Source organism: Chinchilla lanigera, unplaced genomic scaffold (assembly GCF_000276665.1).
Source record: "Chinchilla lanigera isolate Chin_1 unplaced genomic scaffold, ChiLan1.0 scaffold00034, whole genome shotgun sequence".
NCBI lineage: Eukaryota > Metazoa > Chordata > Mammalia > Rodentia > Chinchillidae > Chinchilla > Chinchilla lanigera.
In genome coordinates this window covers 11,169,178-11,185,012 of record NW_004955435.1, presented here as the reverse complement: position 1 = coordinate 11,185,012, position 15,835 = coordinate 11,169,178, and the positions used below count along the sequence as shown (strand labels likewise).

At 38.1% G+C, this 15,835-nt stretch overlaps 1 protein-coding gene and 1 long non-coding RNA gene across 9 annotated transcripts in view; one reads left to right on the top strand and one right to left on the bottom strand.

The window, feature by feature from the left end:
- Window positions 1-15,835, bottom strand: part of Ntng1 (netrin G1) — a 323,535-nt gene that overhangs the window by 62,079 nt on the left and 245,621 nt on the right. For all 4 annotated transcript variants that reach the window (XM_005388823.1, XM_005388824.1, XM_005388820.1 and 1 more), the window contains exon 4: window positions 7,767-7,793. In XM_005388823.1, the coding sequence (XP_005388880.1) occupies window positions 7,767-7,793 (27 nt within the window). The remainder of the gene's footprint in view (window positions 1-7,766; window positions 7,794-15,835) is intronic.
- Window positions 1-15,835, top strand: part of LOC106149015 — a 61,958-nt gene that overhangs the window by 39,621 nt on the left and 6,502 nt on the right. For 2 of the 5 annotated variants that reach the window (XR_001234897.1, XR_001234898.1), the window contains exons 5-7: window positions 4,695-4,820; window positions 5,547-5,802; window positions 8,339-9,327. This is a non-coding gene — a long non-coding RNA (uncharacterized LOC106149015). Of the gene's footprint in view, window positions 1-4,694; window positions 4,821-5,546; window positions 5,803-8,338; window positions 9,328-10,526; window positions 10,673-15,835 lie in introns of those variants that run through there. The other 3 variants (XR_001234900.1, XR_001234899.1, XR_001234901.1) reach the window with 3 other exon arrangements.

Genomic DNA, 15,835 nt, shown 5'->3' with positions numbered 1-15,835 from the left:
TATCCTGGTGTGAAGTAAATATTTGACAAGTATTATTAACAAACACTTAGTTGTTCATACATGAGGCCAGTTGTACTAACAAACATTTAATTCCCCGAAGTAAATTAGTCATGTTAGAGGCCATATTAATAGAATAATTGAGACAAACTCTATCTTATCATTTACAAACTCAATGAAAATCTTTGTATAAGATGAAGCCTCTGAGAATGCTCAGCTATTGAGCTACTTGTTTCAAGTGGTTATAAATTGCAAATAGGAGAAAATGATAATACATCAAAAGTATTTCTATGGCCCTTTGGGTGAGCTGCTGCAAATTTAGTAATTTCATTTTCTTTGCAAATCAACTAGGGAAAAATCCCCAGGTCAACATGAAGCTCAGAGAGGTGCTTTGTTACAGGGCAGATGGTACTGTGAATTATTAGATGAGAAACCTAATCCCAGCTCCACCATTTAGGAACTATCTGGCTGTTCATTTCTCTGGACTGCAGTTTCCTTATCTGTGAGATAAAGATGTTGCAGAAGAGATCACCAAGATTTCTTTTCAGCTGACAAGTCCCATCGCTCCAGTGATTCTCTTACAGCATAGCAGTATCCTACTGATGTTCGTGGAGGAATAAAGCCTGTTGGGATGACAGATACCCCTTTGGAGAATCTAGGGAATGAAGAGGGATCACTACTGAGTGGCTTCATGAAGGACCTTTTGATTGTCAAAGTGAAACTTAAACTGGCATTGAGAAAATATTGTTAGCATGAAGGGAAGGATCACGCTATGATTGTGGATGGCCAATCATTTAGAAATAACCCTTTATGAATATTTCTTCTACTTAAGGATATTGACTCCATCTGGGAAAGAGGACTTTGTCTCCATAATCTCTTTAGCAAATTCACCAATTGGATTGCAAAGAATTTCTGAGTTAGAATGAAGACAATCACAGACCTTACAACTGACCTCTTTAAAAATAAACAAAACAGCCAAAAGATCTTGTGGTTGTTACTATTCTGATATTTTGAATTTTTAAATTATAACTACAGAAAGCCTGGAAAATAGCTGTTTCAGGAAATTATTTAAAATATGGTTCATATAAACAGAGCTCAGGCCAGAACTCCAAATTTACCACTTAGACAAACTCCCTAAGCTTTCTCAACAGTAAAATGGAGATAATAACACTCTTGGTTATTGTTTGTTATGAAAGTTTGAATGCATTAATATTTTCTTGGCATTGTAGTGAGCATTAATAAATGTTAACTCTTATTCTACTTGTGCTTACTGTTATAATAAAAAAATCAGTTACAGTAGTTTAAAAAGCTTTTACTGACTTGAAGTAAGGAAAATAATGTGCTCTTCCTTTTTTATTCAATCTTAATTGTTCCCAAAGCAAGGGATTCAGATATGTGGTAAAAGTCATGGGAAATATAGCTTACTTTAGGGAATAATCCAGTTCTAGGCCCTATATCAGTTAATACTACTGTTTAGAAAGCCATAAAAATTATTTTCTATACTGTAAGAATATGTGACTTTTAACCTTTAGGAATATAAAAAAATGTTAATTTCTAAATATCTCTCAGTTTAGAAGCGCATTAGCTTAGAAAATGAATCAAATATGTAGATTTTCTCCTTTTTCTATTTGTTAAGAACTATGCAGAGGATTATTGTACAACAACTGAGCTGTAGTACTTGAAACCCATTTACATGAATCAGAACCACTAAGATTGTATTATAAAAAACAAAGTGAGAGCTGGGCGTGTTGGCCCAGGTCTGTAATCCCCGCAGTGGGGAGGCAGGGTTCCCTAGAGTTTGAGGCCAGCCTGAGCTGCATCTTAAATCAAGACCAACCTGGACTGCAGGGTGAGACCCTGTCTCAAAAAAAGGTGAGGTTCTGGAAGAAAGTTTTTTGTTTCTTTTTTATTGTTGTTCTCTCTGCCCCAAAGAGTTTTCTGCATAGGAAGAGGCCAAGAAGCATATTAGAATTGCTAAACGCTACCATCTAGTTCTGACGCCATATTGAATCAAGCTAAAAAAATAAGCTTCAAGCAGAAAGTTAAAGACATCTTATTTATATCAAGAAAGCTTTAAAGGTAGAATTGCTTTAGAATATTAAATTGCTTTCTATCAGGCCGTTTTCAATTTGCTCTATGGGCAGTTTTAAAGGACAGGTAAAATGTGACTTTACCATCAAAGGGAAAGTTTACTGATTTCTTCCTAGAAAGGTCTCCCATATATTATCCCATACTTTAGCAATTTAAATAAATGAGAGGGTGAATCCTAATGTCATAGTAGAATGTGAAGAATCCTAGCTGGAATTGGACATTGAAGTGGAATTCTGCCTTGACTTCTGTTCTGAAGCTTTAAGTTCACTTGACTCTTGTTTTATCTATAAAATGATGAGTTGCTCTTAAAGCTGTTAGAACACTAATGCTTACATTTTCTTTCTTTGGTTCTAAAATATGGTACTGTGACATGAAAAGGCACGCTGATAGGATGTTATGGAGCCTTCATAAAACATCCTTCTCCCAGGTACTTGGAGAGAATATCAGGTGAAGATAAAATCATAAGGTCCTTTGGGTTTATACAGTCTATGCTATTGTTCCTCAGGGAATCTTCAAATATCATTATTGATGTCTAGAAAGGAATCTACAGGAAACCCTGAAGTGGTGTGAGAGAAATCCCTAGGGCCTTGGAGGCTGCTTATCATCTTCATAGCTAGTAGTTTATTTTCAGAAGCAAAACATCATTAAACTGATGGGGAAAATGAGTTTAATATGATAGTGTAAGATCTACCTTTAGGTGGCGCTTAGAATTTTGTTTTGATATAAGAACTATCTCAATAGGGAAAAAATTTTGATTTTCTGTATAAACATGTTGTATAACTGACACAGAAAACTTCCTGAACTGTTTTATGTGCTATATCTGACACCTATACAATTTTTGTCTTCCTCGTATAGTGAGGATATTTTGTGGTACAGGCAGGGCCTATCTTGATGGAAGAAAGGTCATAGTTCCCCATTCTCTGCCCTGAGATGCCATGTGTGTAAGTTCTTCTGTTGATATCAAAGTGAAGGAACAGAAAATGAATTTCTGTTTTTATCCAGGACTGTATGGTTTCCTTCATGAAAGTGGGTCAATTCAGAAATGAATAGGTCTCCTAAGGTGTACTTTAGTGGGTTAGAAAGAGTCTGGGTAGCAGTAGGTAAACTTAGCATTCTTCTCTAATCTGTTCTACTTGGTATAAAGCTGTATATAAACTTTAAAGTCAAATAGGCATTTCTGGCCGTGTAACTTTGGGCAAGTTACTTGGTCACTCTGAGCCTCAGATTCACTCTTTGTAAAACAAAATTCAGTAGACATATCTCTATTTAAACTGGAAATTTCTTGACCTCACAGAGGTAACTAGCAAAGGTAGAGATATGAGCTCACACTTAAAAAGTAGCTTTACATTCTTAATTTGCCAGGGAAGGGTTAATACATGAAAGAGTCAGTTTGCTTAAAATGGGTCAATATGGATTGGTGAATCTCTCAGATTTTTTTAAAAGAAGATTTTCTCTCCCTTTCCTTTATTGGAGTATTTGTTTTATTCTTCAGGATTGAATAGGCAGCTATGTCCTAATGTTCATTCAATTTTAGGATAACCACAAAGGTTTCATGAATGTGAAATGCTAGTTACACAAATATGAAATGGATCTGTGATGAGGATACTGGGTACATGATGTAACACTCCCAAAGGCATTTCACCGGGGACCTTAGCTTTCCTTCCAGAACATCAGCAAACAGTTTAAAATTAATGTAACACACCATGCAATTTGCCGTATCTTTACACTAGCCTGGTAATATTTTTCCTCATTATATAAAACCTAATTAGTTAAAGGGCAATTCAAATGAAACTTTTATTTGGGGGATTTACAAGTATTAAAGCAAAGGGGGAAAATAAAGCAAACATACACGGCAACTCTCTGGATAGTATGAACAAGATTATTAATAACCCTTGGGTGGGAAAATGATTAACCTTGTTTTTTTCCTCACGATCCAGTTTCACAATCAGTAAATCGATATTGCACAAAAATATTTAGATGCTGTATGGAAAACAGCTTTGACAAGGCCTCCAACTGGCATCAAATGTTTTCAAGTACGAAAACATCTCTGGGCTTTCTCAATAGGGTGATGGATCCCTGCAGGTAGCACTTCCCTTGTTTAATAGGCCTGCCAATTAAATCAAATCAGAGATGAATTTTTGACTCTGTGATGAAGGCAATGCTCATTATAAGAGAAAACAGGAAAATGCAATATTTCCCATAAGTGAATTATTTCAAATCGAATAAAGGTTTGTGGAGGGAAAGCAAAACAACTTTACTGATATTCTATGCTTTATCTACAACCATGTCAGTCATTTGAAAGTAATTTAGAGGCATAATCTATAGACAAGGTCACAAAACATTTATATTTATCTTTTTTCTTTTATTGGTATCCTACATCATTTTTATTTAAGAATTCCAAGTTTCTGAACATGGCCTTTCTTGATGTGATCTTTCATTATATGGACGGTTCGCCTTTTACTTCAGAGTCATCTGTCATCTGCTTTTGTAAGAAGTAATAATCACCCCCACAAAGCTATTTGTACATTAGGCTAATTCTCTCTAGTCTAATTAAGCTATTTATAATATATTGTTTAGCATAATTAGTGAAATCATTTGCTTTGCAGGACCAAAGATCAGAAAATATGTGATAGAAGGCAATGATTAGTTTATCGCCTTAACATAAACACCTACAACAAGCCAACTATTAATTTGGATCATCAGCCTCAACAAATGTTCACTTCAATAAAATTGTGAGTATTAACTTGTAAGTACACTTTATTAAAAAGTGAAATGTGAATGAATTGCTACTACATCAGGTAAGGTAAAAACAGATCATAAGGCTCAAATGGCTACAGATCTATTTTGGGATTCATTAATTGCTGACAGTATCACCAGCATTTTTTCAGCTGTGGTCAAAACATATCAGAAGGACTCTTCTAAATTAAATACCCTTGGGATGTTTGGGAAACCTATTTCTTAGTAGATAGACAACAGCAAGTACAGATGATCTTAATGGGAAATTTGTTTCAAAAATATTTTTAGCAGATGATCGGAAAGGATGACAATTCTGTCCATGCATTTGAATCTTAATAAGTGCTGATAATTAATTGAACATCTATGCTGAAATCTATTAGGGCTCCAAAAGCTTTAGTTATTGTATATAAAGTATATTTATGCAAATTGTGGTAGCACACATCAACGATTTGCATTGATAAGATACATCATTTCTTTTCCTTCAGGCACACTTGGATGATTAGAGTTTCATGGGTGTTACTCTTGTCATAATGGTATCTTTCAACATAGCTGGTGGAATTATACTCATTGATTCCTTATTTGGGATAAAGGGGAAAGTTCCAAAAACACCCAAACTTAGTTAAGAGGCATCTTCCCCTTCTCTGACTTGCACCTTGACAACCCCCTTCGTGTGCCCTCTAGAACAGGTTCTGAACACCTATGTGTGAATTCTTGCCCTTTAGAGAGGAAAGGAATTCATGAGTGCATACAACAAGCACCTTATAAGCCCACAAAGAAGGAAGTCCGAATGCCATTACAGCAGCCTAGAAGATACAATCATGTTTGATGGCTTTGTTGGAAATCGCTTTACCTTAAAAGCCAGGCAACAAGCAAGCTAGTCGTGTGTGACCACCGGTGGGTGACCCCTGGAAGCTTGTACAACCTGCTTGCTGGAAACCAGAGAAAACCCCCACTGCACTCCAAGCGGAACAGCCAGAGGTATACTGAAGGCAGAGTACAAACTGTCACTTTTTGTCTGAGGGCTTTTTCCACAGGTATCAGGAGTTCAGTTTTCCTAGGTTCCTGATAATAAAGATGAATTCATTTTCCAAAGGCACAACAAAGCATCCTTTCAGGTCACCACTGATTTCAAAAGAAAACAAAGCAAAACAAAACTGGAGTTTTCCATTTCATTGTGTAAAAGGTCAACATCTGCTGATGCTCAGAGATGGGGATGTGGTGGAGGCGGCCGGATGAGATGGGGGGTGAGCAGTATAGTCAGAGAGTCCATGCAACACACAACGGGCACTCAGAACAGAAACACACCCCAGCACCAGAGAATGACTTTTCCATCCATCCATTTCTGACATTTTTGACAGAACAGATCACCACAGAAGCCTCAGTTATCTGTCTCAGCCTGATTCTGTTTGGTTCCCTTCTGCTCTAAAATATGTGCACAAAGGCAGTTGTCAAGGCCTGAAAGGAGCACATGGCGGGCTACCTGGACAGTTCAACAAATGCCGTGGGAGGCACTGCGGCAGAAAAATTTAGACTGCTGAATCTGAAGTTTTTCATTTGTAAGTTTGTAGCACAGATATCATTTCAGTAAGAGCACAAAGCAAATGCTGTAGGACTAGGCTGGTATCTAAATGATTGTGAAAACTGCTTCTATTTACAAAACCAGCTGGTTTTCATGGCATTTAACTGGTCTGGTGCTGAAGAAATCAGTGTCTGGGCAAGCTTAAGTAGACTGGGGTTGATTAATAAATTGAAAGACCTGACTGCGCATTTATAAGAAGCAGGGAGTTGTTTTATCCAAATTATCAGAATATTGCTTTGCACTGGATCTTACATTTGTCGGTGCTTCAAGTGCCGTTATTTACACTGAGATCATTCTACCTGGAACAGTGCTCAGGACGTAAGACCCTCATGGGTGACACCACAATGACAATTCACTTAAGTGTATCATAGGAGCTTTCTTGGGAATATATTTCTAATTGTTTATTTAGCTGTTGTTCTAAGGTTTTAGCCATATGGGATAAAGGAGGTAATATGTAAACTTCTGCTCTGAAAAGTTACTGAGCATGTTTATTATGAGCCTTCAAGTTTGGTGTTGTAGTGTCATTGGTTTATGCGGGAAGGTGGAGCTGTGGTCTGGGTCTCCCACAGAAGCTGGAGAATGTTCTTTGCTCTTTGCAATGATATCGGAGAAGCATTAACAGAGACGTGAGGACAGATACCTTTTCAATTGCCTAGATTTCTATTAACTGATTTTATACAGAATTTTATACAGAAGTTCTCATCCTCTGACCCCTAAGTTCCCCATGCATTTGTATACCCATTTTGTAACAAATTTAAGCCTAAATACACAGGAACACATGGATCACTGTGTTTTAGGAAGAAATGGGCATACTGGATATCTTCTCCTGTCATTCCTCTCAAAAGACAAATGATCATAAACCTCCCTCTTTCAGGCCTTCACAAATCCTAAATTTAATTTACTAACAAAAATTCTCTCTCCCTGGTTTTATGCCCTTTTCCTTGGGTTCCAATGAATTTCCTAAGACATTCATTGACATTTGTTCTCGGATTTCTCCAATTATATGAGAAATCCACATCCAGCCCTGGAGAAAGAGTTGGATTTCTTTGTAGGTTATGTAGCATGCATGAATAGGATCATTTACAGTTTTGTTAAGTAAGGCAGAATGGCCTTCACTGATAGAAAAGAATCAGGAAAGTTGTGGCATTGCCATGTCCACAGAAGAATTTTGCATAAATAACTATTCTGTCCATACTTTCACCATATGCATATGTATGCAGAAAACCAATAGGAAACATGCAATTTGCAAAGAAAACGTTCTATTACATCAGAAATGGACACTGGAAAAATAGATCTGAGGAGCTGAACAAGAAACACAAAGCTAGCCTAGACTTGGTTTGGTGAATTTTTTGTTTTTACTTACTACCAATGCTGGAAATACTGGGAATACCTGTAGAGAAAGAAAACAATAAAGAAAAGCTGTTAGTTTTTTTTGTGTTTAGCATATGACATCTTTTACTTTAAAAAAATTCAGAAACTTGACACTTGTTAGCATTCAGGACATTAAGAAATTAGAACAAATATATATATATATATATATATATGCATTATATATGTTGTATATGAAACCACTGAAATCATTTTGCTTTTATTCTTGAATGCCTGGGTTCATCAGAGTTTAGAAGCTAATTCTAAACTCTAATATTCAGCTTCACCAATTGGTACAAGAAAGCCTTGTGACATCAAATATTTTGTGTCTGCTCATAAGGTTAATGAACATTTGTAATGTGGTTCAAAATGATATTGAGATATAAGCACTGTGTATTGACTTATATATACTCCGTATACCTTTGCAAATATATCCATATATGCAATAGAGCAATAGATCTTTTTAAACGTGTTATGAGATGCATATGTGAGATGCTGAAAATCATTTGGCACTTTATTTGATTAATTTCACATAACCATCATTTTTATTTCTCTTTTACTTGTCAGATATGTGGATTAAACCCTGTAATAGAAGCTTAACTGAGCAGAATAATTCACGAATACGTTAGATTCTTCATATTGATCATGGACTTCATTGATTTTTCAGCTTTCGCTTTAACTCACAAGTTGTGCTAAGGTAGTGGAGCCATTTTAGAATGTGGCCCAATTTAGTATGAATGTGGAAATGAATTTAGTCTGCATCCAGATTAAAACTCCTGGAGAAGCAATACAGTGCTATGTTCAATAATGGCGGCTCAGGAGCTAGCCAGCGTGAATGTGAAGAGTAGGTCTCACTCCTAAATCCTCACCAACTGTGTGACTTTGGGGCAAGTTGTTCATGCTTTCAATTACTCTGGTTTTCTTATTTCTTTGGGTTCTTGAGGAGATTGCAGAACTTGGTAGATGGAAAGTACTCAGATCATTGCTTCACTGAGCCAATTGCTTCACAGATCATCCTTGCAGTGATTACTACTATTGTTACAGGCAAGTCAGCACTGTAATAGATATTCCTAATTAAAAATCAGAAATGTATATCCTCACCACTAAATTTGGGAGGTGGTATGAGAGTATGAGATGGAAATCAAATGAGAGAGAGAGAGCAAGATTGATTGACGGTGCTACTGACTAGTTGGGATTTTAGGCAAGTTCTTAGCTTCCCTAAGCCTGTTTCTTCATCTGAAAGGACAACAATGTCTAGTGCATAGGGCGGCTGGGAGGATTGAGTAAGATGATCTATAAACATGTCTGACACATCGTATTTAGCCAATAAGTGATAGCTGTGAATGAATTGCTCAACTTTGTTCTCCACATCATTGAAGTGTGCTAACAGGTGGTGACTGTAAGAATTATTGAACTTCAATTTTAGTATTTATGTCTGAACAACTGCCCTCTGATTACTTTAACTATTCATTGTACCTTGCCCAGAGATTTCTAGAATTGTATTAATTTAAACTAAAAGCTGTTTTCCTATGTCTGAATGGAGAGACAAGAAGAATAAAAGTTTACTGTGATTTTTTTTTAAACCCAGAAGGAACGGAATCTTATTTTCAATTATTACACACATTAAAAATCTCTTGATTTTAGATGCTCAGAGGTTATAATGTTTTAAGTTAATTACTGATTTTAATCCACCCAAACTGGAAACTCAATTTCCACTTCCACATTGCAAGTCTATCCTATAAATTGAATTCCAAGCTAAACACTGTTTCCACAAAAAAATGGCTAGATTCCTGACCTGACACCTCAGTAGACTATCTTTGCCTCAGCAGCAGAGTAACATTAAGTTTATACTGAGTCTTTTTTTCCTTTGCAAATTCCCTGTTGAGTGAGCTAAAAGGTACCACAGCCGTATCACAATTTTAGTATCAGTTGCAGAAGCTCCAAATTTCCTCATGACTGACAATCCTGTTCATTGCAAGGAACTGCTTGCCTGTTTTAACCGGTCAAAGACAATGGAAGTTAACATGGCAGGAAGAGAATTTTCACGTGTTTTCAAACTTTTCTGGAGTCAGAGGGCCTTGCATAACGCATGGCAAAGTTCTCAGGGTTTTTTGGCTAGACACAATGGTAATTTGCAAGGCTGTCTGGTGCAGCTACAGTTGAGCACTTTAGAAAGATGTAGAAATATTCCCATCCCTTTGGGTGCACCAGTGCAAGAGAGTCATGTTCATTTCAAGTGTACACACTGTGCCAAACCGCGGCTATTCTGAGATCCTATTTTCCTTATGAAGATGTTATTACCTAACACTGGGTGCTTAAAATTCAGGTTCTTCCTCATTTTGTGGCTTACGATTTTTTGAGGTTCTGCCAGATGAGTCACTTTTCTGTTCCACTGCTGTTAAATGAGAATTGCTTAGAAAAGATTTTTAAACTGTTCATTTGAATAGAGTTTTGAAGTTGGAAATATCTGAATGCCAAGGGATGTACATAGCGTATTTTCAGACGGTAGTTTTCCCCTAATGGTTCTTATCTTTATGTCCAAATACCTTGCTTCTGGCTCTCTGCAGACAACTAAAGAATTTAGTGAACCCATCAGATCCATTAAAAGGCTATAAGTAAGGCAAGAGGCATCCTTCAAACCCTTAAGGAAATAGGCAAAAATGCCTAGAAATGAATTGCAGCAATTCATTTCATGACATGCAGGGGGTCTTTAGCATCGGTGTGGGATGAGCCAATGAATGTGATTCCATTTCAGGAGAAGGATGGTGACCATCAGCGGTGGATCGAGTCAGACCGTGCTCAGGAGAATTGTCTAGACTCATGTCGGCGGTTTTCAAACACTCCCTACCTCTACAACAGAACTCGGAAGTTATTTCTTCCTTTCTTCTCCATGTCCCTGATGTGAGTTCACTGCCCTGTCTTTTTTAATCTCGCAGCTCTTGGCGCAGGTCCCATGATCCATGCATCAACTTATTATATCGTCCCGTGTTTGCCTGAAAGCGCTGAGAGGACAAGACCCGTGTCTACATCGCTCATATCTGCACGGGACAAGTCCGTATGCAGAAGGCTTTTACTAAATTGATCATTTGATTCCATGAAGGTTTCTGCTTTTGCAAAAACACCACTTTTGATCATAGTGTGGTTTAGCTCCCTGTACCATGTTCCACTGAGACTGAATTCAGGACTGTAGAATATTTTGTTTGATTTGGATGCAAGGTATTGCTCTGACAGCAAGAGCTATGCAGTGCCCTGACTCCCTTCACTGCTTTGTCTTCCAGAACGCAGAAGTTCAAGCTCTACTTGCTGTTCAACTAGGCAAACCACCTAGCATGCAATATAATGCAATTTTATTCCTAGTCATCTTTTAGGTCTTCCTCTTTAATCCTTCCTGCTTTGTTTTATTTCTTTGGACCCTGTCTCACTACGTAGTCCTGGCTGGCCTTGAACTCAGTATGTAGTCTCAGTAAACTCATGGAGATCCTCTTGTCTCAGCCTCCTGAGTGTTGGGATTATACGTGTGTGTCACCATACCCAGCTTTAATCCCCATTTTGCTACTCATTTCTTTTTGCCTTTTTTTCCTAAACCATCAAGAAGCCAATACAGATTCATAGGGCCTTAAAGGCATACAGATTTGAAAGCTGTCTTTAAGAAAAAGAATGTAATATTAAAATATAAAATTAGGTAGGAAATAGCACATTTTAATTTAGAAGGATTCCAGGGACAGACCTGAAGTTTAGGATTCACTGGCTTAAACTCATCTCTGAAACAACTTGAAATGTACTTGAGGAAGATAAGTAGATGATAGGTAGACGAAAGATGGAAGGGAAGGAAGGTAGGTAAGCTAATTCTCAAAGGATGACAGAATTGGTGGGTTGAAAGAGACTTCACAAAGCGTCTTAGTCCTTTCATTTTACAGAAGAGGCATAAAGAGGAGCAAGGGCTTGGTCCGAGTTGACGTGTGCATATCCAGCGTTAGAGAACGTAATTCCTAGTTCCTGTCTGCGGCTCTGTGAGACTTGCATGAGGACAGACAGCACAGGTGTGCATGAGCCTTAACGGAGGGTTCTGCAGTGCACAGCAAGTTATTTTAGCACTAACATTTTTTCTAGAATAGAAACACCACTTCCAGGGAGAAAGGCATACCTGTTAAGTAACCCAAAGGGCCGTGATGCAGTGAGGGGCAAAAGAACACAAAAGCAGGGAGGGGGGCTGGGGATTTAGCTCAGAAGCACAGTGCCTGCCTGGCAAGTGTGATGTCATGAGTTCGATTCTCTGTACTGGAAAAAAACCAAACAAACAAAAAAAAACAAAAGCAGGGAGGCACTCACCTGGTAGGCATTTGTAGCTATTCCCTCTTTAAACCACTTTTCCTACACCCACATTGTAAAGAATTCTGGTTCAGTTAGAGAGATGAGAGCCTAGTAGAATTATATAATGTGATAATGGGATACCTTCTTTTTCTGGAAATTTTATTTTACTGCCCCTTCTCCCATTAAACAAATAGCTAAAGGGTATGTCATTAAGCTTAGAGAAGTCAACATGAGCTATCAAAAATAAATACTCTGCTTTTACAAAAGCAGTGCTAAAAGCTGTCATTCCTTTCGAGAATCAATGGAAGGTTCAGAGGCTTTTCATCAAGAGAGAATCAGAAAGACTAAGGATTCATTACGCTTCCCTGTGTGAGAGATGGCTTGAAATACCTGTCAAGTAGGTACCTAGGTCTTCTTGTGCTTTGGCCAGACATTGGGAGCTCCACGTCCAAAAAGACCAGCTGCAGAAGGAGCAGGTAACGAGTAAGAAAACATTCTGCAGACTCATTTATATGTCAAAAGAATTACTGTACCTCCGGTATTCTTCCAGCCCCAGTTCCTGGGCCAAACTGCTATTGAAAGGAAGTGATCTGAACTGGATATAAGGGACTCGAAAGAGAAAGAAAGAAGGTGGTCTTCTCAAGATAATGCCATGAAATCAGCATCTAAATGATCAAAACAGAGCAAGCTGATGCAAGCTTCCGTCCTTAGAAGGGTTCTGGCACCTGAGTGTGCATGGCAGACTTGACAGAGGTGACATTAACACATCTGAAAAATGGACAAATGGGCTAATCAGAAGGTGGAAGCCTAGAGAAAGGAGCACCCTGAGCCACACTGTCGCCACGTGGTGTAGGAAGAGGGAGTGCTAATCTGCTAAGCTCTAGACCGTCAGTCCTCTGGTAGCCTTAAGAAGGGCAACCCTGTGGGAGGACGGACATGTCAGGATGTTTCAGGCTGACGCTATTAACATGAAATCCATTTAAATTTCCTGGTTTCATGCTCACCAAGCAAGCTTCTGATTACTATCTGCCCCTCACATGGACTTAATTACAGGAAAGAGAAAGCACCGGTCATAAGGATAAATATTCTACATACTATAATGGTTATTTCATTGTGTACCTAGAGAAAAAAGCATTTGGTCAAATTTACTACCCCAAATAGCTACCTTCAAGGGGAGAATGTGCTGATTAAGTGCTAGTTTTTAGTAAACACAGGATGGTCACTTCACTGTGTGCTTACTATGGCCCTGGGACTATCTAAATGCCTTACATTAATTAACTCAATTAGTTGTATGGCAACAATATGAAGTCGGTCATCAGGGAGGCTTTACGGACAGGGAGTGCACACACACACACACACACACACACACACACATACACACACACACACACGAGAGGATAAGTGACCTGCCAAAGGCCGTCTCAGTCAGCTGAGAATAAAACTGAAATTTGAACCCACAGTTCCAGCTTCCAGATTTTGGTTCACGACCACTACTCTTGCATCTTCATTCAGTTTAGTGTAAGTTCTAATCTCTTATCCAGTCCTCAAGGTAAGAAAATATATGAAAACAGATGTTTTTCAAACTATACCTGTCATACAGTGTAATGTGACCTCAATTAATTTGGTAGTAGAACCGTCCTGAAATGAACATGAGGTTATTATTTATAGTCTTCTTTTATCCCAGCTGGTGAGAGTCATGATTTGTTTGCTGAAGGAATATTAAAATGATTAACCAGGGCTGTCTGATATTCTACTGTGGGTGTTATCGTAATATAATGTATATCCATTGTATTGCCATTTAAAAAACTCTAAAAATATTGCATTCCAAATATCTGGTCCCATGAGCTTCAGATAAGAGACTACAGAATAGGGGTCATGTTTGAATAACTTGATGCTCTGGTTTTATGGAAGGGATTGTAAAGTTGGTTCATGTACATCAGACCCTGTGAGAAAGAACTGTCCTTTCAGTCTTGACTGAATGAAGGTTTTGAGTCCGAAAGGCTGAGGGTCAGAGGTCAGCTCACCAGCCAGTTCATAAGGAGGCTGGGAAAAGCAGCCAGTGAGTCCTGTTCCTATGGGGTTTCCTTAAGATCTCAGATGGTTTCTCCCAGTGAGAATCTGAAGGCTACTGCACTAGAATAGCTGAGCTATGAGGCTCACAAAGTCCAGTAGACACCAGAACCCTGACGGGATGCCAAGGTGTGCGTGTGCACATTACCCAGTTATTAGGGTTAATTATTCATTCACCAAAATAACTTTTCCATAAACATTTATAAAGGGCAAGGATGAAATACGGTCCTACCATTAAATTGCTAATGTTTTAGCTCATAGAGTCAGATACACCCGAGTTTAAATCTTGCTCTGTCATGCATTAGCTGTGGGACGTTGGGACAACCTACTTAACCTTTATGCCTGTGTTTCTTTATTTTTAGAATTGGAATAATAATAAGGCACAGCCCGTGGAGATACTGTGAGGATTTAAGGAATAAAAAAACTTTAAGAAGTACAAACACTCAAACATAATATAAGTTTAATAAATAGTAGCTATCATGGTCGTAATTTTGTTAGAGATAGTGAACTGGTTTGTAAGTGCCCACAGTGTCAAACAACTAGAGAGAGAGAGAGGAGTGACGGATTTTGCACAGGAGAATAAGGTAGGCTTCACTGAGGAGGTAGAATTGGCAGCAATCTTGAAAAATGAGAAAAATTTCAAGAAAAAGTGAAGAGAAAGGTACTTTGGGGTAAAGGAATGAATTTAGCATCTAGCACCTTGACTCTGCAATCTTTACAGATGGCTGACAAAATTGGTTAATCTAGAAAGGTTGAAACTAGAATACGATGATTACTACTCAATCAATACTAAGAACTAAAACTACGGGAATGACAGGGGTAGATTGACAGGCCAAGGGAAAAAAAAACTAGCATGATAATAGGAGGGGGTGGGGCACAAGAAGACTGAAAGAAAGAATATAAAGGTGTGATTTTCAAAGGCAAAGAAATAACAAGCAGAGATCTAGGAAGTGAGTAGGATTAGCAAAGGCTGACTTGTTTAGTCAGGTGTCAAAACAGAGCCTGGTGGACAGAGAAAGCCCCTCAGATTGAACTTGAGAAGCAACACGATGCAATGTGAAGTCTTAGGGGTCACGACACACCTGGGTTCAAATTTCCCCCGTAGCCCTACTGGACGTGTAAACCTTTAAACAAGACACTGTCCCCCTGTGATTATGATTCTATGTCTGTGAAACAGAAATTGCAGCATCTACACTATAAAGTGGTATAGGTTTGAAATGGACTAATGCATGTGAAACACTTAGAAAACTGTCTGGGTAATGACACACCCGTGTGTACACCAGGGAAGTAGAAATCAGTCAATGCAAATTTAATAGCAGAGAAAATAATAGAACAATCATCAAATTACTTCCCATCACTCAGAGGAGCCCTAGATACTGTGTAACAATTCAAGTTGGATTTCTGAACAAACAAATAATGTCAATGTCAAGCCAATTTAATTTTCTTTCTTTGAAGAATATTAGACTGTCTAGGTAAGAGGAAAGTAAAAGATTGAATATAGCTGAAGTAGCTGGGCTTTTTGTCTGTCTCCATGATTAGGCCGCAAGAAATTGTTTAGAGCAGCATGTCCCCAAAAGAGTATTTCGGGGAAATTTATTAAGCGTTTCATGGAACAAGGAAGTTTGGAGAATATAGGGTAAGATAGGTTACTTTACTGTAGGACTTCTTAGATGTTTTAATAAG